The sequence below is a fragment of the Nannobrachium achirus genome, assembly GCF_963921795.1.
Source record: "Nannobrachium achirus genome assembly, chromosome: 15".
Lineage (NCBI taxonomy): Eukaryota > Metazoa > Chordata > Actinopteri > Myctophiformes > Myctophidae > Nannobrachium > Nannobrachium achirus.
This window is the reverse complement of record NC_137822.1, coordinates 38,590,378-38,616,523: the sequence shown is the minus strand read 5'-3', so window position 1 is coordinate 38,616,523 and position 26,146 is coordinate 38,590,378. Positions and strand designations below refer to the sequence as shown.

Sequence of the window (26,146 nt, the reverse complement as noted above, 5' to 3'; positions counted from 1 at the left end):
AATATATAGAAAAGTATGACATTACCTTTTTTTTCCTTTGGTCACAGGCTCATGGGTCTCGGGCATCGTGGCAGTCAAAAGTCTGTGTCCTGTACTCCTGACTGTGTGACCTGATCATAGACACAGCAAGGTCCACCTATATACCTTTCAAGCATCCATTATTCGACCAATGAGGCGGCCAGGAAGCTAATCACTTTGAATTATGCATCAGCTCCCGATATCACGCCTCATCATCTCTGATATCACTTGTGATGTCATTCAGGCAATATGTCTATAGAATAATTTAGGAGGAGGTGCATGTGAATGGATGGAGGCTAATCACCTAGATGACACCACTCTGCCATTCAGGTGGCATAGAATTATGCATACTATTAACTTTCTTCGAAAACACAATGGTACAACATTTTTACTTTACTGTTCAACTGTCCTTAAAAAACATGTGTAATGCGACCTAAATAGCGTATTAACAGTGATGCTTATATAATGGTTTCCTATCCAAAATAATGCTTCTTTCTGAAGTCAGTTGAACTGTATTAGTTATAAAAGTAACAGAAGAAACCACATGCCATTTCTATCTCTGGGACCCCAATTAACCAATGTTAATTTAACTCTGAGACTGTACAAATGGAACCATGGGTCCATTTGGTTCCATTCGTGCACTCTCTGTACATACCCATAAGGGTCCATACTGTATTCCTATGAGTCTATGACATTTAGCTGGACGCCCCCTGGGTGTGTGTGTGTGTGTGTGTGTGTGTGTGTGTGTGTGTGTGTGTGTACAGTATGTGTGTGTGTGTGTGTGTGTGTGTGTGTGTGTGTGTGTGTGTGTGTGTGTGTGTGTGTGTGTGTGTGTGTGTGTGCGCGCGTGCGTGTGTGTGTGGGGGTGTGTGTGTGTGTGTGTGTGTGTGTGCTCTTAACTTTTCTCACTCTCAACAGTATTTGTAAACTGATAATTTAAGTGATGTTTAAGACGTTTTTAATAACTCTAAAATGAGTCAATAAACTACACTATGAAATAGTCAAACATTGACCATACAGTAAAATATTGAGAGGCAAACATAGTAAACATGTAAATAAAATGTAATATCTCAACTCCTACAATTCCTATATAGTGTTTGATATGGTGGAGGGGGCGTCCCAATTCAGATTATTTTTGGGGTCTCGGTCTGAAAAATGGAGAACCCCTGATTTAACCCCCACTTAATCCCTTCGCATCAAGCAAGACCAAAATAATTGTCAAAAGTGAAAACTGTATATTTGACAATTTCTCCTTCTCCAGGGAGAGTTTCTCTGAGACAAGTTCATTGCTGCTGGGCAGAAACAGCATATCTCCATATTTAAAGGTAATATTATTTGTGTTGTGAATTGATGCCCTGTTGTCATGCTACAACAAAAAGACCCTGTCCTCACGCTCACAACCAGTCACAATGCAATGTTGTGAGCTTGTAGATCTGCTATTTTTGAAAAGCCAATATTGAAACAATGAACCATATTAAAAAGAGCCTGTGATGAAATAACAACTGCAGAGGGTCTATTGGAACACAGGTTCAAGTGGCTCATTAATGTGTTTCCTATCACACTTCAGCCCTTCAGCTTTACAAGCTCAAAATACTGTATTTGTTACTTATGGAAATACTATTGAGTACGTCTTTCTGTTCTCTTCAAAACAGTCTGGTGTTTGATGTCAAACGAAAGAGAAGAAAGCGCAACATAGAAGTCTAGAAATCACAGAATAAAATAAAACATGATCAGGCTATGTCCCGTTAACAAGACTCTTTGATACCCTGGTCATATTCGTGTGAATTGGACTAAATTGGAAACAACAGCATTTGGTCACTACAACCATAAGTGACCATAATGTGAGATTCACATGCTGTATTTCTGCTCTCTCTCAGTGGACATAATGTTATTTTTATTTGTCATTATTGTGTGACGTTACATTAGATCAGAAAAATATACTTCAAAAGGTAAAGGTACATAATGTTTGAAAATAGCAGATGTACAAGCTCACAACGCGTCGTCGCAACTCCTGCTAAATACCTAAATTGTACTGTGTGAAGTGCTCTCCTGAGTGATCACTTCATCAATGCAGTGGGAGCAGTGTGGGACTAAAAAGTACTAGAATAGTATACATCGTTTATATAGTATACAAACATAAATGAGGGGACATTAGTTCAGTTTTTATACACTGTATTCCTACCAGGGCAGTGCAACAAAAAGTTTCAACTTCAAATAAAGTGGCAGTAAAAGTTAAAATGAATGTGCAGTTTCAACTGTTATACCAGGGCAGTGGAACAAAAAATACAAATATACAATAAAAAGTGTATTTAGCAATATCTTCAGCAGCAGTGTCACAATGTGAAAATGAAGCAGAAAAGGCAAGCAGAATAATTCACACATATTCACTTGTAATTAAGACTTCACATCATTAGTTGTTGGGATGTGGGTGATTATCCTCCACAGAATCTGCCAAATTGTGGTGTGGAAAAAGTCGCCGTTTCTTGTTCGCAGAGTAGGGATGGTCAGTGCTGCAGCTACTCGGTGACTGTGACGCAGACAGAGTTGCCAGAGATCGACGCCTCTTACACGGCCCACCAGGCACTCGATGGCCAGCTGAACCTGGCTGACATCTAATGATTGGGCCTGATCGTTTCGCTCCTCGCCTGATGGCTGTCGCTCCTTTAGGAGAGCCAGAGGCAGCAGCTGCAGCAAGAACAGCTTGTGTCCGCTTGAGAAGATCAGCGACATCGCGAGTAGCGACCGATGAAACGACCGATGGATTATTTACCAAGGAAGCCATGGCTCTACGCAGATCATTGATCATGGTGGTGTGGTGGTCCGGTGTGTCTGGCGTTTCTGTGAAAAAAAAGGTGAAACTTTACAACACAACCAGTGCACAATAGGCTCCCACATAATGTCCAGCAGCCTAAATATATTGTATTATTTGATAATATAGTAATATTTTACATGTAATTAGGTACTTGTAACCAGCAAATGTATTTCTCTTACCCTCTTCGCCATGCACCACTGAGGGATGTTCCGTAGAATTCTCAGGGTCGGCTTCTTCGCCATGTACCATGGAAGGATCAGAATTCTCTTTGTCGCCACTTGGAGCAGACAATGGCACAGCAGAACAAAGTTCACCACTGTGACCTGTCTGATGCACACGCTTCATTAAGGGGGAGCAGATGGCAACAATAGGGGTCCCTGAAGCTGACGTGGTGAGCTTGGCACATGTCTCCTTACACGTGTGGTTGTACTGCTCAACTTGTTTCTCAAGGGCAGCAAGCATGATTGGCCCTGTCTTCACGCCAAATTCCTCTTTAAACATCTTTTTGTGCAGCCTGTAGAAAAAGATGTGTAATGATTATTACATATTAATATTTATTTAATTATTTATCTGAAAGACACTGAAATACTGAGTAAGCCTGACTAAAAGTTATTAATCTGTTCATTGTCATTCACACCAAATGGAGGGTTAACTAAACTTTTAATCTTTTAATGTGCAGAATGCTTACCTCTGGGAAAACCCAAGGTCAGGGCAGGTGGCTCTGTCAGCGGCAGCATATACATAGTTGGCACCAAACTCGGCTTGAAGCTCAACATTGAGGTCATGTAAGGCAGAAGATGGAGTGGCCCCTTTTTCAAAGTGTCTGGTTAAAGTCGCAATGGCCTTTGGTCCAACATCTCTGTGTTTCAAAAAGTCAGCTGAATATATGTTGTGGTTATGGATGTTCTTGAGAGTTATCACAGTAGGATACTGTGGCATGTGTTTGTCCTTACTCCTGAGAAAAAGATCACAAAATAAAATTAGACAATCAGCACAAAATATGTTAACCTTCGTGGAATAGTTGCATTTGAATTACCGGTAAAGCACTTATTTGGAATGTACAAACTCACCGTGACTTTCTGCCGCCTACAGTTTCAGTGACGCACTTCACGGTCACGGTCATTGTAGCTGGACAGTCAGTGTTTTTGGATGTGGATCTGGTGCATGCTGTGGCTGACCGCTCCCTCACATTGTGCTGACAGTTGCAGAGAACCTGAAACATATTTACATATAACATCAACACATTGTACAACAATAATACTGTGTCTCAGTCGAATTAGTTATGTATAGATGATGGTTTCTCACATTACAGATAGTCTTCACTCCTTTTGATGCTCCTCTGTGGTTTTTCCGCCATGTCACAGGGGTGCAACGTGTCTTCAGAATCCAATCGGTTGCTTCTTGTTCAGTCTTCAATGTGAGACGTATGATAGCGCTGACTGCAGGATGGTCATATTCTGCCTGTGTCTCCTCAATGGAGCACACATGATAGTCAAATCCTGGAGGCAAGTATCTCTATAAAATATAAATGGAATGATGTTATTCAATGTATACGCCATGGAACATTATTGGGTGCTGGGCATGATAAGGTTTTATAATGGTCTTTAATGTGACAATGCACAATTCGGGCTTGTAGCAAACAGCATTTCTAACGAAAACTGCTCATGCACTAAACTACCAACAAATGAACCAAAGAAAGTGAAATGAATAAACCCAGTAATACACCTTGTGACTGACCTGTAAACTTGGATGTTGAGAAAGAGCAATATCTCCACATGGAATTGTGGCAGCAGTATTACTGAGAAGACAGACAGGAAAAAAGAAATTAGTTCAGTGTTTCTGAAGAAGAAGGCTTTTTATCTTTATTGTGCTGTGTTATATCAACATAATAGTCCTACTTAATACATAATGCAATTACATTGCCTTACATTGCCTGAAAAAAGGAACATTTATAATTCATTCATTCATCAAAATAATAGGCATTATGTTTCTTTTTCAGTTATTCCAGTGCATACAATTAATTAAATAAATGGCATACGCAGCTAATATATAGAAAAGTATGACATTACCTTTTTTTTCCTTTGGTCACAGGCTCATGGGTCTCGGGCATCGTGGCAGTCAAAAGTCTGTGTCCTGTACTCCTGACTGTGTGACCTGATCATAGACACAGCAAGGTCCACCTATATACCTTTCAAGCATCCATTATTCGACCAATGAGGCGGCCAGGAAGCTAATCACTTTGAATTATGCATCAGCTCCCGATATCACGCCTCATCATCTCTGATATCACTTGTGATGTCATTCAGGCAATATGTCTATAGAATAATTTAGGAGGAGGTGCATGTGAATGGATGGAGGCTAATCACCTAGATGACACCACTCTGCCATTCAGGTGGCATAGAATTATGCATACTATTAACTTTCTTCGAAAACACAATGGTACAACATTTTTACTTTACTGTTCAACTGTCCTTAAAAAACATGTGTAATGCGACCTAAATAGCGTATTAACAGTGATGCTTATATAATGGTTTCCTATCCAAAATAATGCTTCTTTCTGAAGTCAGTTGAACTGTATTAGTTATAAAAGTAACAGAAGAAACCACATGCCATTTCTATCTCTGGGACCCCAATTAACCAATGTTAATTTAACTCTGAGACTGTACAAATGGAACCATGGGTCCATTTGGTTCCATTCGTGCACTCTCTGTACATACCCATAAGGGTCCATACTGTATTCCTATGAGTCTATGACATTTAGCTGGACGCCCCCTGGGTGTGTGTGTGTGTGTGTGTGTGTGTGTGTGTGTGTGTGTGTGTGTGTGTGTGTGTGTGTGTGTGTGTGTACAGTATGTGTGTGTGTGTGTGTGTGTGTGTGTGTGTGTGTGTGTGTGTGTGTGTGTGTGTGTGTGTGTGTGTGTGTGTGTGTGCGCGCGTGCGTGTGTGTGTGGGGGTGTGTGTGTGTGTGTGTGTGTGTGTGCTCTTAACTTTTCTCACTCTCAACAGTATTTGTAAACTGATAATTTAAGTGATGTTTAAGACGTTTTTAATAACTCTAAAATGAGTCAATAAACTACACTATGAAATAGTCAAACATTGACCATACAGTAAAATATTGAGAGGCAAACATAGTAAACATGTAAATAAAATGTAATATCTCAACTCCTACAATTCCTATATAGTGTTTGATATGGTGGAGGGGGCGTCCCAATTCAGATTATTTTTGGGGTCTCGGTCTGAAAAATGGAGAACCCCTGATTTAACCCCCACTTAATCCCTTCGCATCAAGCAAGACCAAAATAATTGTCAAAAGTGAAAACTGTATATTTGACAATTTCTCCTTCTCCAGGGAGAGTTTCTCTGAGACAAGTTCATTGCTGCTGGGCAGAAACAGCATATCTCCATATTTAAAGGTAATATTATTTGTGTTGTGAATTGATGCCCTGTTGTCATGCTACAACAAAAAGAACCTGTCCTCACGCTCACAACCAGTCACAATGCAATGTTGTGAGCTTGTAGATCTGCTATTTTTGAAAAGCCAATATTGAAACAATGAACCATATTAAAAAGAGCCTGTGATGAAATAACAACTGCAGAGGGTCTATTGGAACACAGGTTCAAGTGGCTCATTAATGTGTTTCCTATCACACTTCAGCCCTTCAGCTTTACAAGCTCAAAATACTGTATTTGTTACTTATGGAAATACTATTGAGTACGTCTTTCTGTTCTCTTCAAAACAGTCTGGTGTTTGATGTCAAACGAAAGAGAAGAAAGCGCAACATAGAAATCACAGAATAAAATAAAACATGATCAGGCTATGTCCCGTTAACAAGACTCTTTGATACCCTGGTCATATTCGTGTGAATTGGACTAAATTGGAAACAACAGCATTTGGTCACTACAACCATAAGTGACCATAATGTGAGATTCACATGCTGTATTTCTGCTCTCTCTCAGTGGACATAATGTTATTTTTATTTGTCATTATTATAACTTTCATGGTCCGTTTCTGGTCATGTTTCTAAAAACAACAACTAACTTTTCATCACGTTCAAGTACTCTTTGGAAAAACTCTGGTATCAGATAATTGAAGGAGTTGGGGGAAAAGTTACTTTCTGAAGAGACATTTTACTGTGATACATAGAACAAATTACCAGAGCCACCATCCATGACTTGCTTATAATGACAATGAGCCACCATCAACCATCATTATGCACTGAAATACACGTGAACAGTAAAGCTATAGAGTTCCACTCTCAAAGTTATTGACCCATCAATGACCAAAAAAAACATCACCCCCCCCCCCCCCATATGCCATGTCTTCAGGTAAATGCTAACAGTGCATTTATATAGCACCAGTGTGTTTAACATATCCGCCTGCTTGCCTCAGAGTAACAATTCACTCAATAATGGACTTTGACTTGTTGACACATTAACATACATGCAGCATGGATGTGAATAAAGATGCATCCTGTCCACAATGGAGCAGATTGGTGTGATTAACATTATCCTCCTATAAGTGAATGCAAGAATGTAAAGCACAAAGGATGACTTATAGCTCTTATAGCTCTGATGAATTGGTCAATTAACACCATATCCAGCATGCTCCTGTGGAATTAGACTGCTTTTACACAATGCTATGACAACTGAGAGTAAAATTTAACTTTTACAAATAGATAGTAGCCTAATTGAACAACAACTTTATGGGTGGACGTCCAGTTCCACAATCAAATCTTAAGATGTATTCTGGGCAAAGATTCATCACTGGCGATAGTTATGGGAAGTAATTGCCTACAAAAAAGCGTTTTACTTCCCTGTTTTATCGTAATGTGGTTGACAGACATGGCATCCATACAGTTAATGGTTCAAAACGTTGATGCCAGTTTACAATGTTTATGTCATTAATACCATGGTGGAAAGCAACTTAAGTACATTTACTAAGTACTGTACACTTTTGAGGTACTTTTACTTCTACTCCACTATACATCTATAGGCAGATGTTATATACCGTTTACTCCACTACAATTATGATAGATAGATCTGCTATTTTCTAAATATTTAATTTAATTTGTATACATATGAATGGAAACAGGGTGAGTAATTTCAATGTTGCCAATACAGTACATTTTGAATGCCCCGACTTTTACTTGCAACACTATTTCTACATTGCAGTGTTTAGTTAGTTTTACTGAAATGAAACAATTGAGTTTCCCACCACCGATTAATAATACTCATGATGTTGATTCAGTTCAGAGTTTTCAGGATCACTCTTAGTGACTGTCACTGCAGTTAGCCTTTTAAACCACTTCAACCCTTTATTGGGTTAGGGTTAGGGTAAACACTGGGGCAAACACTAAGTGAAAATAGAAGATCTACAAGCTCTGTATTGCAAAGAGTTGCATTGCAACGAGTTGCCTTGCAATAAACTCATATTATCAGTCAGCATTGCAACGTACAGTAGCCTAACACACAAACTGTTTTGCAATTACACTTAGTGTACAGAGAAAAGGGAAGGGCCCTAGAAGACAATAGGCCCAGAGCCCTGTGAGACTAGTCTATGTGGTTAATTGATCAACACTGCAAGACGCCCTTTGAGTCACGTTTCGAGCTTGTAGATCTGCTATTTTTGTTTGATACTGTAGTATGATCAAGTAGCATTCTTTTTATGAAAAAACACAAACAGTTAGAAAATGAAGATAAAAGGTTTCTGCCCGACAGAGACAATTTGTAGAATCGTTTCTAAATCCCAACAGTTTGCTTCCCAGGTTTGCATCAGAGTAAAGATTCACTCAACAATCAATACATGGACTATATTGCTTTTATTTATTGAGCCAATGACACAATCTGCAGCATGGATGTAAATAAACATTTTGTCACCCTCTTTTGATTTTATTTTACATCAAGGAATTAATTAAGCTGTTTTACTTGACTAAGTAACATTTTATTGTGTATCATAAGATCACTGGTTCCCAAACAGTGGGACAGATTTTCATGAATTACAATTTTTCAAAGTAATCTCAAGAATAAATAAAATAAGTCTAAGAAATTCCATAAATTTGAAAACAAATGTTTAAGAAGTAGTGAAAACAGCCAATCTACAAGCTCACAACGCAGCGTGAAGCGGCGCGTTGTGTGCAATAGATACATTGGGAAACAGATATACAGCTTGTAGATACATGTTGTTTTGTAATAATAATCAATCTACAAAACTGACTAAAGTTTTCAAATAAATGTAGTGGAGTAAAAGTACAATATTTGGATCTGAGATATATAGTGGAGTAAAAGTAAAAGTATTGGAAATTGGACAACTCAAGTAAAATACCAATACCTCAAAATTGGACTTAAGTACAGTACTTAAGTAAATGACCCCCCCCCCCCCGTCCCCTCCTAGTCCATCATGGACAGGCAGCCAATCACCACAGTGTCCATTCATTGGAGCGGGCCTCGTCTATAGGCATGCAAATGTCATGTTTTGTCTTTCATGGGCCATCACCTGGCAGGTACAGTAGAAAAGGGGCACAGAGAGTAGCTAGCCAGCACTCATACTGAACGTACTACAAGAGGATGGCACCACCAGCAAAGAAGAGATTCATCCAGAGGACCCTATGGAAGACCCCAGCACCAGGAGGAGCTGCAGAGACGGCTGCTGGTAAACAAAAGCAGATGGCCGAGGCAAGACGAGCTTTGCTGGCCATTTTGTCCTCTCTTCGGTTCCTTTTGTGCCAGGGATTGTTAGGAGAAACAGATGATGATGATGATGAGACCAATGGGACCAAGCGCGTGGCCGAGTTAGTGAAATTGCGTGGCGAAGAAGATATCCCAGAGCTGCAAGTATGGCTGGATCGTAAGGACACGAGTCAATGGCTCTCTCATGACATCCTTAGCGAGATGACCGAAATAATGTCGCATGATTTGCTGAGAATACTCAAGGAAGAAACACAGTCTGCTGAGTGTTTCTCCGTGGTGATGGACCAGATGACCGACTTTCGACTCAAAGAGCAAGTGTCCGTCTGTATTCGTTTTGTGACTGAAAATCTGGAGACAGAGGAACTTTTTGTTGGATTTTATGAGAGAGCAGAGGGTCTGCAGACAGCAGAGCCACTGTTTCAGCTGTTAAAAGACGTCTTGACGAGACTCTCACTGCCAATTAGTAAATGCAGAGGACACTGTTATGAGGGGGCTGCAAAGCTCCCTGGCATTGGAACAGGCCTACAAGCCCGCATGCAGGAGCTGGAGCCCCGAGCACTGTACACCCATCCCACCGCACGTGTTCTGGATTTAGTTGCACAGGATGTCGCCCAAAACACCCCGGCGTGTGCTATCGTCATGGGAGTTGTTTGTGACACAATAACACTGATCAGAAATTCACCAGAGCCAGTCGCCTGGTTTAAGGAGTACCAAGGCGAAGACGCACCGTCTTTGAGACCCCTGAGCCCCCAAGCCTGGACTGTGGAAATGGCCTCCTTACAATCCATTGCTTCCAACTACGGTGCACTGTTGGACTTTCTCGAGCACCTGTCTGTGGAAGACAGACATGAGGCAGGATATAGAGCCACTATTCTGCTTGCTCAGCTACTGCAGTTTAGCACATTTTTCTCATTGCATCTCATGCTGAAAATCTTTGTGTGCATGGAAACATTTAACGCCACGTTTCAAAACCAGCCGCTGCACCTTCAGAACGCTAGACAGATGGTGGACACACTCAGAGGAGACGTAGCGTCTCTTCGCGAAGGATTCCAACAATTGTGGGAAAACACTACTGCAGCAGCGACTGACCTGGACTTGGAGAGGCCGGCTGTGCCAATACCAAGACGCAGATTGGACGATGGAGGTGCTCCTCCTCGACCCACCTTCCAAACACCAGAAGAAATGCACCGGCAGGAATACTCTGAGGCCATGGCCACAGTGTCATCTTCCCTGGACTGCAGGTTTGGTGCCTCTGTATTGAGACACATGCAAGATGTCGAGGATTTTGTGGTGGGAAAGGGCGATTGCAAACGCATAGTGCAGTTCTATGGGAACGATTTCGATGAAGTCCAGCTGACGCTGCATCGTGACATGTGCTTGGACATAGCATGGCAAAGAGGAGTTTGCCTGAACACTTTTCATGATGTGGTTGAGTTCTTGAAAGGCGATCATGGTTTTGAAAGAGGTTTCTTAAGAAGAGGTGTGTTATCAGCTGTCACAAGACTGGTGAAACAAGTGCTGACTATCCCAGTGACATCGTGCAGCTCGGAAAGGTCATTTTCAGGCCTGCAGAGACTGAAAGCCCATCTGCAGTCCACAACGGGGAAAGCAAGACTCAATCACCTTGCTCTGTTAAACTGTCACCAGCATGTGGCCAAGGAGGAAATGGACCTGGACGTCATAGCCAATAAGTTCATCAATCGCAAAGCTGCAAGGAGAACCGCCTTTCCCATAAAGAACACACATGAATGGTAAGTGACATATATAGGCCTACATGTTGTTAAAGTGTAAATGGTTTGTCTGCTGTATTATTTACTGTATAGCAGTTTTTTTCAGAACCATGTTCAGCAGTCTTTGTTGTTTGCAGTGATTTGAGATCGATAGAAATTGACAGCAGTTCTGATGTGTTCTGATACACGCCTTTCGTGGTTGTAATATATGTTTTCTTTCTTTCCATTTTCTTTCTTCATTTTTAGCAAACGATGAGGCCCAGATATAGCAGCACCGGCTCGAGGGAGTGAAGGCACAGTCAAAGAGAGAGACAGAGAGAGGGAGGGAGAGTTTTCCTCCACAATTTAAATATATGAAAAAAAAACATAAGCATTTCTGCTAGTGCTTGTAGAGATGCCCCTTTTTTGTACACATCAAATACACCAAATATAGGCGCTGTCAATGTGGGCTATTTCATTAGTTACACGCTTATAATTCTCTGCTCCTTATTCGTTAGTTATAGGCTAAATCTTTGAACTCGAATCCTTATAGGAAAAAAAATGTTGTGTGCCTATTGATATGGTGCTGAAATGTGCACTTTCCAACAAGTTATGTGAGTCATGTGTGAAGGACATTTATTGTGAAAGCGTACCACTGTACTATTAGCAAACTGTTAATAAAGTATTCAATCAATACAAAATGTACATTTTTGCTCTTTTACTACTGTTACCACTATTGAGTCAGTTCTGAGGTTTCAATACGAATGTTATTGTCTGTCTCAGCTTTTTGCCTTTTAACCACTTCAACAGTTGTTAAACAATGTTCCATTTAGTTTCATCGTTTGACAGCACAATCATCAGTGTATTTTGGATTCATGTAAATTTGTGTTTTCAGATAATTGAACAGTCATTACCTAATAAACTTGAAGTTTCTTTGTAGCTTGTAGAGCTTGTAGGTCTGCTATTTTTGGCTAAAGTTCTCAGAATAATGAAGTTAGGGTTCAAGTGCTAAATGTAAAAAAAGGTTTCTATCACACAAAGATTTTAAGGACCCCCTGTAGTTACTCTGAGGAACTCTGTAGGAACTCTGTTGAAGACCCTTGGTGTAGAGGGTGTCAAGACAATATACAGACAATGTATAGAACTGGTTAATCATTATTCTCATTGTTTTATTAATCTATTTACTTGGGATTTTACACCCTGAGCAAAGCTCTATGTTTTGAATGGTTTTCACGTTTTGTAAGCAAGGTAAACACCAAGTAACTCATTAATGCATAGAAATGCTCATCAAGGATCATAGGTAAAACATAACCAAGAAGTATCAGTCTACAATGTAAAATCTTTAGCCATTGCTACAGATAACGTTTATTCAACAATAAAATCCCCTTATCTGACAATATAGGCCTAATATAGACTTTAAATCATGGGCTTCGTACACTTCACCATACAAACAGCTAAAACCACAGGAGATGCATCTCAAATCAATGATAGTTTGACACAGCATGAGTTGGAAAAACTAGTTCATGAGAGATTTGTCTGTTGAGCTACTCGACTTCTGTCTCCACTAGATGGCAGCAGAGTCCATTGTTATGAGAGGCTGTAGCAGTACAGTAAAAACAGACAGCTCAGCTGTGATGCCTCACTATATTCTAAAGTTGTCATGGGAGTGCCTTGTCAGGCCACAGATGACAGTGAAATGACAAATCTATGGGTTTTAAGACAAAAAAAACTGCCTCTGTTGAAGGAATTCACACATTAAACAATAGACCAACAATAGACTTCATTAGTAAAGTTTAATTAAAAAATATATAAAAAATATAATACTAATCTAGAACACACCACTGCCCTGGAGTCCCTTTTTTGTGTGTGTCATCATAATAGCCTATATATAGTTTTATACCTATCACATCCCAAGGGGGAACTTTAGTTTTCACCTTCACCTCTGTGCTGCCCACAGTGGAGCATGGAGGGAGTTGCAGTTATGGGTTGAGTGTCTTGCTCAGGGACACTTTGAGACATTGCTGAGAGCTGGAATCGTACCTGGGACTTGGGGGACCTCCAGAGTCCTAGGTGGACTCATTAACCATTCTGCTACGTATATGGCCGACCCCAAATTATAGGCAAATATCCTAGATTAAAATTGCCTAGAGGAAAGCATATCTGATACGCATCTGATACACAGGAGGAGGTGCCCCCTCCGATCCTGATGGGCTTCGCTGCGTGTCACTCTCTCTCTCTCTCCCCATTTCCTATATGTACTACAAATACTTTCGATAAAGGCAGACAAGCCCAAATAAATATCTTACCAAAACAAAAACAAAAAAAAAGCTGCACAGACCGCACGGTCAAACATAACATCCAGACTTGCGAGGTGCACCGTTGCTCCGATCTGCACCAAACTTGGCACAAACACTGTTCAGCCCCTGATATTAGTCATGGGCTAACATTCACCAACATCGACAGATGAGCTACTCTCCCGCGTCGGCAGGTTATGTTTTCACCAGGTTAACAATCACCCGTGTATCGACACGCTCCTGTACAGAGTACACACACAAAGGTTAGTATATTTGAGATTTAGTGATTCCGGAAGGGGACCCGTCTCAATTGCATTTGGGTCCCCATCAATGGGGGTACATTTATTGTAATAAATGTGAGTAATCAATAGAAAATAAGTCATTTTGGGGGTGAACTACTCCTTTAAGGCTACCGACAAGCACATTTGGGTTGAAAACATCCACTGAGACATCGCTACCCTAATCTTTTGGAACTCACACACATTGTATTTTGGCCAATTGGCGATTACAACAGCAAGGTACACAGTAGGCCTACACACAAAGTTTATATTTGAGATTTAGTACTGATGAGCATTCCAGTCTATCAAAGCAAGTTAGCGATTGTGTGTTGGTGTGACGCAAGCATAAACTGTAGAGTAAAGGACGCAAGGCTAGTGTGTGTGAGGGGCCATTGTTAGGAAACATCCTGAATTAATGATATATCTTTTAGCTCGGCTAGAGGGGAGCAAATGTAAAAAGTATCTCAAATTGTGCCCCACTCTTCCCCCTACTGTGCAAACATGTGTTGCAATGTACAAAGTTTGAAAGTGTTTAAAAGAGTTTTTGTGCCTATGGGAGGAGTTACATGCATAGTATCATATTAGTTGGTTGTAACTTCCATCCCTTCATCTGGAACAGGAGAGCTGACGTCTAATAAAACAGATATACCGTATTTTCCGGACTATAAGGCGCACTTAAAAGCCTTTAATTTTCTCAAAAAACTACAGTGCGCCTTATAGTCCAGTGCGCCTTATATATGGATCATTCATTGACATTGACATTCCCTTTAGCACAGCTCCATCTGTTGGATGCATAACGCAACGGTAGCGTCTATTATGTGCGCCTTATAGTCAGGTGCGCCTTATATATGAAAACAGTTTGAAAATAGACCATTCATTGACAGTGCGCCTTATAGTCAGGTGCGCCTTATAGTCCAGAAAATACTGTACTGCTATCATTAAGCATTATTAATATTGTTTACTGGTGTCAGTTTGTTTTAAGATCATTAGGAGAGATGAAGGCGAGCCTCAGGGCTCTGTGGTTGGTGTGGCTGTTGTTGGCAGTGGCTGGATTCAACACAGCATCAGGTACGTGATGACTTGAACTACAAGCAGTGGCGGCTCCAGACAATTTTTAATGGGGGTGCTGGAAGGGAGCTTGGCTGTTAATGGAGGTGCTAAGTATTTGTGGATATAGCCTACCAATTTACGTATATACAGTATAAGAGCCTAAACAAACACACATTTATTTATCTTTATTTTTGCTAGGCTCCAAAAGCCTATACGTACAGCCAAATATCTTGTGCTGCATTGCAAAATCCACTATTCTGATAAACAACCAAAAAAAGAAAAAAAAAGCCTAGTGTACTATTCTTGACAAAGCGAATCACTGTTCAATCAGTACAATTCAAGTATCGCATCACAAGTGTTAAGTCACATTAAATAAATGGTAATTAAAAATAAAAGGAGTGATGTATAGGGCAGGCTATAGGCTGCACACAATGCAGATACTGATCATTTCTGGCACATTTTATTTTTCTCCTAACTTATCATGAAGGACTTCTAGTGGGCAGGAATCTTTTTTTCACCAATGTCACAGATTTGAACAAAGATAATTTTATTTGATGACTGAAAAAAGAAAATTGGCTGAGCATTTCTTGGGGGTGCTACGGGGGTGCTATGGGCTTCTTTGGAGGTGCTAAAGCACCTGAAAGCACCCCCCTGGCGCCGCCTATGACTACAAGAACTTCTCAAAACCCAAACTGAATACATACATGTATAGGGGTGTAACGATATAGTAACCAAATAAAAAAATCTTGTTCGCAAAAGCAAAATATCGTACAGTTTTGGCTTTGTATCGTATAGTTTTAAAATGCACATAATCAGTATAGAATCTTTTTGCAATACAAATAATAGATTGTATGGAAACTAAGTATTTGTGCCTTGTAAAATGAAAACGAAGGATCTAATCACCTTTCCATTCCATATAGCTACTCTATCAATAAATGTGTGTAACTGTAATCTCTGTGTTCATGTCAAGGTGCAGGTTTCTCCATGCATGTGTTGAAATATAATGTCTGTGATTTCAAGTTGATATAATTCCAAACATGCACGTGTGTGTGTGTGTGTGTGTGTGTGTGTGTGTGTGTGTGTGTGTGTGTGTGTGTGTGTGTGTGTGTGTGTGTGTGTGTGTGAGAAAAGTGAATCCATCCATATAAGGGTGCGGGGGCTCTTAGTCACTTGAGAAATGTCACTACCAGTAAGACTCCCTAATCGGGAGATAAGCGACCGTTGGTCGCTTATCTCCACAAATAGGCCAAAAGTTTGTTTTACCAATTATTACACTCTATGTGAACATTTACATCAACAAATCCCAAGTACTGGTTTTTAGGGGTGCTGAGTGTGGCGCAGCAGCGTGTCATGCATTTTCTGCAGGGCCTTGTCAATGGCTTTGTGTTCTTGCTGCTTTTTGTTGTTGTTGATCCTCTGGAAGCAGCTGTCGGTAGGACCATATATGGATTCTGTTAGTGTGGATCTCCTAACAGGGCATCATCTGGGATACAATCCCTTTTATGCCCATATATGGAGATCCCTAACATAATCCCTTTCATGCCCATATATGGAGATCCCTAACAGAATCCCTTTTATGCCCATATATGGAGATCCCTAACAGCATCCCTTTTATGCCCATATATGGAGATCACTAACAGCTAACAGAATCCCTTTTATGCCCATATATGGAGATCCCTAACAGAATCCCTTTTATGCCCATATATGGAGATCCCTAACAGAATCCCTTTTATGCCCATATATGGAGATCCCTAACAGAATCCCTTTTATGCCCATATATGGAGATCCCTAACAGAATCCCTTTTATGCCCAGTTGGTTGCTAGGGTAAAAAAAACATGGTTGCTATGGTAAACAGTTGGTTGCTAGGGTAAACAGTTGGTTGCTAGGGTAAAACCATGGTTGCTAAGGTGGTTGCTAACGTACACTAACAGACCAGCAACAACAGACTGTTGCCACAGCAACGTACACAAAGGTTTGTGTACACATGTGGTGTGATGTCATACTGAAGATATATGACATCACACCGTACACAAACAAAGGTGTGACGTGTGACGTGTGACGGACGGACGGACGGACGGCCGGTGGAGGTTTTCATAGTAAACTGCTCCCTGACGGTCGCAATGAACATAATGGTTAATCCCTGATGTAGCAATACACAGTGTAACTGTGTAGTTTCACACCATTTGTAATCTTTATCTCGACACTGTAATTTGTAGTCATCATGGTTGTATATTAACTTAACCAGGATAGGAGTTATCTTATGTTGACATAATGTGTTCATAATTCACTATCAAACACTCATAACAGAGTTTGTCATATCATATGTAAGATTTGATATTATGAATTCATTATCGTGACAATCATTAATAAGCTCATATGAGCTGGAATGTCATCACAAACAACTTGTAAAAAGCTGTATCGTCTCAGTGTTCCTTCCCAGCTAGAGTGTTTAGTGACTGTATGTGGACACATTCTCAGTTCTACCTCCGCGAGCATCACCAGAATGCTCTTCAGTCAATCTTGAAAAAGACTTCCGGTGGCCTGGAGACAGAAGTTTTGTTTGTTTTTTATAATTACTGAACCGGTTTAGTATTACAGTTTGACTCTGCCACAATGCTAGTTGGACAAACTCATTCAATGTTGCAATAGTTTTTTATTAATGGTCTCTCTCTCTCTTTATTCTTTTATGTATTTTCTTATACATAGATGCAGCAACATGCAACTCAAGGCAGTTTCGGTGTGAAAATTCAAAGTGCATCCCCAACAGATGGGTGTGTGATGGAAGTGATGACTGTGACGATGGATCCGATGAGCTGCCTACTAGCTGTGGTAAATACAGTATAATGTATACAGTACTTACACAAAAAGAACTGTGTAAAATGTACATTTAAGAAATAAAGAACTGTACCAGTCCTCTCTCTTTATTTGAATGTTTGACATAAACAGATCTAGGGTGGAGGCTGCCACTCGATTAACATAATCATAATGGTATAACCATTTGAATGCCAGTCTACTGCAAAACATAACTACAAATAAAAGGTAGCTGTGGAGTGGTGTGGTAAATGATTGACTAAATGTACACCATAAATGTAGTCATGGGCCAATAAACCAAACCCAACCTTATGTACAGTAGCCTATCAGCTCTGTAAATTTGTAAAAGAAGAAACGGAAACAGGACTCATCCATTATTGATTAGTTGATGGAATTCCTTCTGTGCTTCTTCCCGTTTCCATCATCAGAGGCCAGGAGCTGTCTGTCTACTGAGTTCAGCTGTGGTGGGACCAGGAGACAGTGCATTCCTGCTGGCTGGAGATGTGATGGCAAGGCTGAGTGTGACAATGGAGCTGATGAACAGAACTGCAGTAAGATATTAGAGTATATTATCTACTAGAATGGTAGAAAATAGTTAACTTAAGCCCTGTTTCAGTAGATCTCTGGGTTTCTTTTTTAAATTATTAAACATTTTCACCTATAATGACATGCCCAAAATAGGGTCAGGTTGAAGGTGGTTAATCCATCAATCCAAACACAAGCCGATAGATGGATATATGACTTTATTGAACGCAAGGAGAGTCATTAAAAAGCCAAAAATGTGTTAAAACAAATGAATAAATGATAAAATAGGCAAAATGTTTTTAATTGGCAGAAGATTATTATTATTATTTTAGTGATTGCTTTTTGAGTATCAACACCCTACTCTGTACACCCACAGCGGCTAAGGCGTGCACCCTTGACGAGTTCCGCTGTGCCAACGGACAATGCGTGTCTTCCTCCTTCGTGTGCGACGTGGACAGCGACTGCTCGGACGGCTCGGACGAGTCTGCTTGTCCCGCCGCCACCTGTAGCATGGGTGCGTTCCAGTGTAACAACACGGTGTGTGTGCCTGGCCTGTGGGCATGTGACGGGGACAGGGACTGCGCCGACGGCTCTGACGAGTGGCCCCAGAACTGTGTGGGTCGGCAGCCGGAGAAGACAGAGATGCCGTGTGGCTCCCACGAGTTCCACTGTGGTAGCGGGGAATGTGTCCATGGCACCTGGCGCTGTGACGGCGGGGTGGACTGCCAGGATGGATCAGACGAAGCAAACTGCAGTAAGCAACCTCGTTTCAGCATTTTTAGCTCTTAACCTAACCCTAACCCTCTTTTTTTTTGGACCCCACTGAGCCTGTCACAATTATTACATAATCTTCGAATCGCAATTCTTTGACATAATCGTCTAATGGCAATTCTTTGACATAATCGCAATTCTTTTGTCATAATCGTTTCCGTGTTGAAAACTGTTCATATATTTTCAAACATTTTCAAAAATTGTGGAAATGGCAGATCTACAAGCTCACAACGCACCGCGATGCGACGCGTTGTGAGCTTGTAGATCCGCTATATCCACTATCAATGTTCTTTTTGATGTCAAATATGTCAGTAATTTCTTTGTATATTTAGGTTATGTGTCATATCTGCCATGTGCAACTTCAAAGCCTACAAGCCAAACAGAAATGGTATTGTCGATAACAAAAACACAATTAAATCATTAATCGCCATTATTTGAGTGAAAATTAATCGCCATGGAAAATGTCATAATCGTGACAGCCCTAGACCCCACTTCTGTATTGCTGGTATTGTGCTGAATCTCAAATTCTTGAGCCGTAACGAGCTTTCAGACAATTTGAACTGAAAACATCTTTCAATAAATACACCAACACTGCAACGTCAGGTTTCTTTTTTGCAGGTCGTCCTACTTGCCGACCAGATGAGTTCCAGTGCACTGATGGTACCTGTATCCATGGCAGCCGGCAGTGTGACAAAGAATATGATTGCGGGGACCAGAGTGACGAGATTGACTGTCACAAAGGTGATTCTCAGATCCAACAGATATCCTATTTAGTTTAATCGTCATTCAGTCACAGCATTCAGTCACAGCATATCTTTTGCTAGTGTGCTTATATAAGCAATTCAGACTCAGATGAATGTGCCTGCTGCATTTTCAGAAGAAGTCAGTGAGTTATGTCTACATGCATCTATCTAATGCAGATGTATTTACCTACTCTTCTCCTCAGAGAATGTGTGTGAAGGCCCAGATAAGTTCCAGTGTCGCAGTGGGGAGTGTATTGGCATGGAGAAGGTGTGCAATAAACGGAGAGACTGTCAAGACTGGTCAGATGAACCTGTTAAAGAGTGTAGTAAGTAAAATGTCATTGCAACCTTGTATAGAAACACCTTTCCTTCCTTTTTTTACTGCAGGCTTATTGAATTTGTTAGCAAATATTGTGTAATTCAAGAACTCTGTATACCCAGTGTGATTTAGGAATACACTCTCTCAAGCTCTGCTCCGACATACCATCATTGGGGGGGAAAAAGAGAAAACCATATCTTAGCTTGGAAACTATGACAGGAATAGCAAGCCTGGTAGTCAGGGATTACTGGCCAAGGTAGTTAGTGGTTTGAAATAGTGAGCTTCCATATGGAAAAAGTCTGTCATGAGCGCTAGCATTGACTGTTCTTTCTTTTATATTTGATTCCACATAGACAACAACGAGTGCTTGACTGGCAACGGAGGCTGCTCTCACTTGTGTACTGATCTGAAGGTCGGTTACAACTGCTCCTGCCCTGCTGGACACAGCCTTGCGGCGGACAAGAAAACCTGTCAAGGTGAGAGGACTGACACCATTGTTATGCTCATTTAAACAGAGGGAAATGGAGACCCAAATGAGAACATGGTTTTAACGATTGTTTGAGGTTTCAACCCATACTAGAGAAACTGGGTGTAACCTTTGTTACACCCACCCAAGAGGATCCCATTCAAAGGAATGGAAATGTAATTTCCTAGACACAGCCCTGCACAGCTTAAATAAACTCGGCTATTGAGATTTACACTCTAATAAGATTTGACATTTTGATCTTTTCTCCCACTACCTGCAGACATTGATGAGTGCATCGATCCAGATATTTGCAGTCAGATTTGCATCAACCTGCCCGGAAGCTACAAGTGTGAATGCAGGCAGGGCTATGAGATAGATCCTGTTACAAAGACCTGCAAGGCTGAATCAGGTATTGTTTGACTTCATTGTCTTAAACACATGAACCCTAGCCTCCCTGTTCTGGGAATGTCATAAAAGGCAAACTTTCATGGAAAACAGACGATCTACAAGCTCAGTATAAATATCACAATTTAAAAACTCCTTCCTACATTTTCTTTTTGGATGAGCTTTTTTTTTAAGGATCTAATCACCTTTCCATTCCATATAGCTACTCTATCAATAAATGTGTGTAACTCCATGCATGTGTTGAAATATAATGTCTGTGATTTCAAGTTGATATAATTCCAAACATGCATGTGTGTGTGTGTGTGTGTGTGTGTGTGTGTGTGTGTGTGTGTGTGTGTGTGTGTGTGTGTGTGTGTGTGTGTGTGTGTGTGTGTGTGTGTGTATTGGTGGTGTTTTCATTGGAAGCATAACAGTGTTGTTAGTGTTAAGAGTTGGAACTTGCCAGGGTAAAACAGGTGGTTGTTACTAATGACCATGTGATTACTATGTTAAAATAAAACATTAACAAAATATATCATCCAGACACTAGCCGCTTTCCAATCCGAGGGGTTCGCACTTTGAAGTGCGCATTTGAAGGGCTATGACGTCACTGGGCCGCGCCAAATAGCAATCTACAAGCTCACAATGCGTTGCGTTGCGACGCATTGTGAGCTTGTAGATCTGTGACCAGTGACGTCATAGCCCTTGAAATGCGCACTTCAAAGTGTGAATCCCTCGGATTGGAAAGCGGCTATTGATTTCGAAAAGTGCTTTATACACTTTATACGTTTATTATTATAGTTTATTATCTGAGCACACTTGCACCATTGTCACCTCATCGAATTCCTGTGCAAAATGTGTACCCGGTGAATAAAGTGAGTCTAATGCCGAATCAAATGAATTTGTTTAAAATCAGTTGCAGCGATGCAGTGGAATGTGGCCGAGGGTGACATGGTGGTGCTTAAGTGCCCTAAAGCTAAAGTGAACTGGACTTGGGATGGGATGGATCAGCCCAATAAGCAGCATCCTGTGTTGACCCATGGGAGGTACCTGATTGCTCTGAATGTTTCCACTTTTCACCAGGGGAATAACTACACATGTTCTCTGGGGTAAAGTATATTTATGTGTATATTATACTAAAATATACAGGTTTTTAGAGATTGTCTGAGTTTGTCTCAAGCGACCATGTTTTAAAACTCTTATTGCAGACAGATGCATAGCAGCACCACCGCTTTATTCAAGTAAAAGCCTCTGTTGTAATGTAACTTTATAAGAGAGCAATGTAATCTTCATTAAGGCCTTGTCTTTCTTTATAACAGGAATGTCTCCTTCCGTACCTGGCGTTTGACGGTATGCTCAGCACTGTTACAGACTTCAGATTGTCTAGAGGAAACCTATTACTCACATAGGTGTTATCAAGGATCATCCTGCATATTGAAATGCCCACCTCATTCAAAGATCCCTGGACTAACCAGGAACATTACTGCTTGGCACAAGGTATTTTGTATAAGAAGCTCCAGTGAAACACATTTTACAGCATACAATACACAAGTCTCTGCATTTATTCTATTTTATTAATACTTTAATACTTTGTTTTGTCTGTTTCTTGTAGGGAACTGTGTCACTGCAATCTTCATCTTACATTTACGTATTAAATGAAGATGACGATAAGAACGGTAGTCTGTTCACATGCACCAGGTCTTACCTGTATGACGGTCAGCTGTATAATCAGACCCATACATATGATGTCTCTGTCGATAAGAGCAGTGAGATTTATATGTATTTTATTTATTTTTATTGTTAAATTGTATGTACTGTATAGTGTTATGTTATGTTATGTTATGTTATGTAAAATACTTTCTTAAAATGTTTTTCTCTATGTTTCACAGTAACACCAGATCAACTTCCAACTATTATAAACCCTCAATCAGGGCAGGTGTTTGAGGTGGATGATGGTAAGCCTCAGCATGTCCATTTGAAGACATTTGATTGCGTGTTGCAAGATTACTCTTTTAGATACAGTAATAGCCTAATAATGTAGAAACTGCTTACAGACTCACTGCTAAGGATTGATTGCAAAGCTATCCTGATGGGTGACTATGATGATTTATACTGGATGAATGGAGACTCACGTGTGGATAAAAACAGCAGTCTATCAGTGTACTACAACTCTACAAAGTAAGCTCCCCTCTCACACACACACGCACACATATGCACACACACACACACGCGCACGCACGCACACACACACACACACACACGCACACACACACACACACACACACAAATCACAAATGCCTCTTCTCTCCTCTCCTCTCCAGAGAGACAGATGTTGGACTGTTAAAAATGACAGCATCTCTAAACTTCAGGAATGTGTCAGAGGAGCACCTGTCAACCACTTACAGCTGTATACTGGACACAACCTCTAGAATGACCACTGACACGGAGAGGAATGTCACCATCTCACTGGCCAGAAGGGCTATGTCAACCGTGAGAGTTGCTGTGTAACTTTAGATACAGACAATAGCTTAATGCAAAACTAAATAATTGCTTTTAATGGTGTGGCTCTGTAGGAAGCGAGCCATCTACACATGGGTCTGTCTGTGTGTCTGTTCAGGCATAGCTTAGACCAAGCAATTACACTATTACACCTATTACACTACTACACTGCACACAGTGTTTATATATATATATATATATATATATATATATATATATATATATGTGTGTGTGTATAGCATTCTGCTAGTGCTTGTAGAGATGCCTTATTCTTTCATAATGTCAGCAATGGTATTAATTGCACTACTTTGTGTGCGTTCATGTTGGTTAGCTTTTTTCTTTCTTTTTTGTAGTACACATCAGCTACACCAAATATAGGTGCTGCCGGAAGAACAATGTGGGCTATTTCATTAGTTACAAGGTTATAATTCTCTGCTCCTTATTCGTTAGTCATATATAAATCTTCTATCTTGAATCCTTATAGGCAAACATTTGTTTCCTTTTTTCCAACAAGTCATGCAAGTCATGTGTGAAGGACATTCATTGTGAAATTGTACTATTAGCAAACTGTTAATAAAAATATGCATTTTTTTGTACTACATTACCACTAGTGAGTCAGTTCTGAGGTTTCAATAGCAATGTTATTGCCTGTCACGGCTTTTAGCCTTTTTAACCACTTCAACAGTAGGCTATGTTGTCTCTATTCTGAGGCAAACATTTAACAAATCAACATCACACTCTGTATTACAATGAGTTGCATGGCAATACACTCTAATTAACACTCAGCTTTGCAATGTATCACATTGTGAACTTTTTTTGTAAATCATATTTAATGTAGGCCCACAGTGTAGAGCAGGGGTCTTCAACGTTTTCAGGCCAAGGACCCCTTAGCTGAGAGAGAGATGAAGCAGGGACCCCCAGATTCCATATAGTTTCATCGTTTGACAGCACAATCATCAGTGTATTTTGGATTCATGTCAATTTGTGTTATCAGATATGTAAACACTTGAACCATCAATACTTAATAAACTTGACCTTTCACTCTGTACTTAGTCTGCTCTTTCCCCTCTACACCAAAGCTCTTTGCCGAACATAGCCGATCTACAAGCTCACTGCGAGGCGTTGTGAGCTTGTATCTTCTATTTTTGGTTAAGTATAATGGAATAATTCAATAATAGGGATTAATATAAAAAGGAGAAAAACGTTTCTATCACACAAAGATTTGGAGGCCCTGTAGTAACTCTGAGGACCCCCTGGGAGTTACAATAGAGATAATATATAGAACTGGTTAATTGTTATACTCATTATTTTATTAATCTATTTACTTGGGATTTTACACCCTGAGCAAAGCTCTATGTTTTGAATGGTTTTCACTTTTAGTAAGTAAGGTAATCAGTAAACACCAAGTAACTCATTAATGCATAGAAATGCTCATCTAGAATCATATATGTAAAAAACATAACAAATCATTTTCAGTCTAATGTAAAATCTTAAGCCATCGCTACAAATAACATAAAAAATAAATCAACAATAAAATCCCCTAAGCTGACAATATAATATAGGCTAGACTTAGACATCATGGGCTTCGTACACTTCACCATAAAAACAGCTAAAACCACAGGAGATGCATCTCAAATCAATAATACAAGTTTGACACAGCATGAGTTAGAGATTGATATACCGGTATTTCACCGGCCAGACACCAACAGAGATTTGGTGTCTATGGAAAAAGGGGGCGAACCAAGTAGAGCCCTGGGGGACCCCGGGCAACTGTGTTGGGTTTAAGTGGTTCATGAGCTACTCGACTTCTGTCTCCACTAGTTGACATCAGAGTCCATTTTTTTATGAGAGGCTGTATATACAGTAAATATATATAGTCTGCTCAGCTGTGACGCCTCACTATATTATAGAGTTGTCATGGGAGTGCCTTGTCAGGCCACAGATGACAGTGAAATGGCAATTAAATAGTTTTTAAGATAAAACAAATATGTTCTAATAATATAAGAGGCAAAAACTGTGAAAATGGATGATCTACATTTACACACACTACTAATCTAGTGACTCCACGCCACATGGGTCCTCCTTCCTTAGTCATGCCCTGTTATTTCATTCATTCATTCAGTTATGCTTTTGTTGCTTTCTGTTAGGGATTATTCAATACACTTGATTTGTTATATAATATATAGGCTACGTTTGAGCAGCATGAGTTTCAGGAAGCCAAGTGTTGCCTCAGCATTTCCTATCAACGTCTCACCCAGGGAAACAGCACCGTACCACAACCCAGCACTGAAACACATACACACCTAGCTGCTCCTCTTATTGAATGAGAGAGATTTATCATTTGGTTTAACTGAGTGCATTTACATTATTAAGTGTTTTTTTTTTTCTAGTTGTGTCAGTCAGAGACACTTTGCGTTTACCCTTCTGTGTACATTTTTAGAAACATTCACACATGAAAATACCAAGTTACCATAGAATAAGCACATTGACCCTGGTGCAGGTGTGCTCTACCGTAATACATTATATAAGTAGTAGAGTGACGTGCAGGACTAAAAAATGCAGTGAAGCGTAGCACTTCAAAAACCGTCTGAGAAAGCATATCTGATAGGAGGAGAGGCTGGGCAGCCAACATGTGGACTTCAATGGCCTGGAGGTGAAGATAACGGCCTCTGTTGAAGGAATTCACACATTAAACAATAGACAACAATAGACTGCATTAGTAAAGTTTAATTAAAAAAAATATAATACTAACCTAGAACACACCACTGCCCTGGAGAAA

At 40.3% G+C, this 26,146-nt stretch overlaps 2 protein-coding genes across 13 annotated transcripts; both read left to right on the top strand.

Moving 5' to 3' along the window:
- The first annotated feature begins 51 nt into the window (after window positions 1-51).
- Window positions 52-24,413, top strand: LOC308298954 (low-density lipoprotein receptor-like). Of its 12 annotated transcripts, none has more exons than XM_080742657.1 (19): window positions 52-395; window positions 1,280-1,343; window positions 2,512-3,221; window positions 4,195-4,335; window positions 4,922-6,243; window positions 14,770-14,866; window positions 17,556-17,678; window positions 18,089-18,211; window positions 18,562-18,939; window positions 19,575-19,697; window positions 19,903-20,025; window positions 20,372-20,494; window positions 20,765-20,893; window positions 21,785-21,977; window positions 22,188-22,365; window positions 22,481-22,634; window positions 22,758-22,823; window positions 22,923-23,046; window positions 23,190-24,413. In XM_080742657.1, exons 6-19 carry the CDS (start codon window positions 14,794-14,796, stop codon window positions 23,374-23,376), a joined length of 2,097 nt encoding a protein of 698 aa, XP_080598783.1. In that variant the 5' UTR covers window positions 52-395; window positions 1,280-1,343; window positions 2,512-3,221; window positions 4,195-4,335; window positions 4,922-6,243; window positions 14,770-14,793; the 3' UTR covers window positions 23,377-24,413. The 12 variants fall into 12 exon arrangements, 11 of the variants coding, with proteins under 11 accessions (XP_080598783.1, XP_080598785.1, XP_080598789.1 ...); XM_080742659.1 differs by having other exon boundaries at window positions 52-1,343; window positions 2,512-2,870; window positions 3,046-3,221; XM_080742663.1 differs by having other exon boundaries at window positions 52-1,343; window positions 4,922-5,004; window positions 6,180-6,243.
- Window positions 6,252-11,985, top strand: LOC308298956 (zinc finger MYM-type protein 1-like). Its single transcript, XM_080742665.1, has 2 exons — window positions 6,252-11,268; window positions 11,494-11,985. The coding sequence occupies exons 1-2, from the start codon at window positions 9,395-9,397 to the stop codon at window positions 11,501-11,503; spliced, it is 1,884 nt and encodes a 627-aa protein (XP_080598791.1). The 5' UTR covers window positions 6,252-9,394; the 3' UTR covers window positions 11,504-11,985.
- Window positions 24,414-26,146: the final 1,733 nt, after the last annotated feature.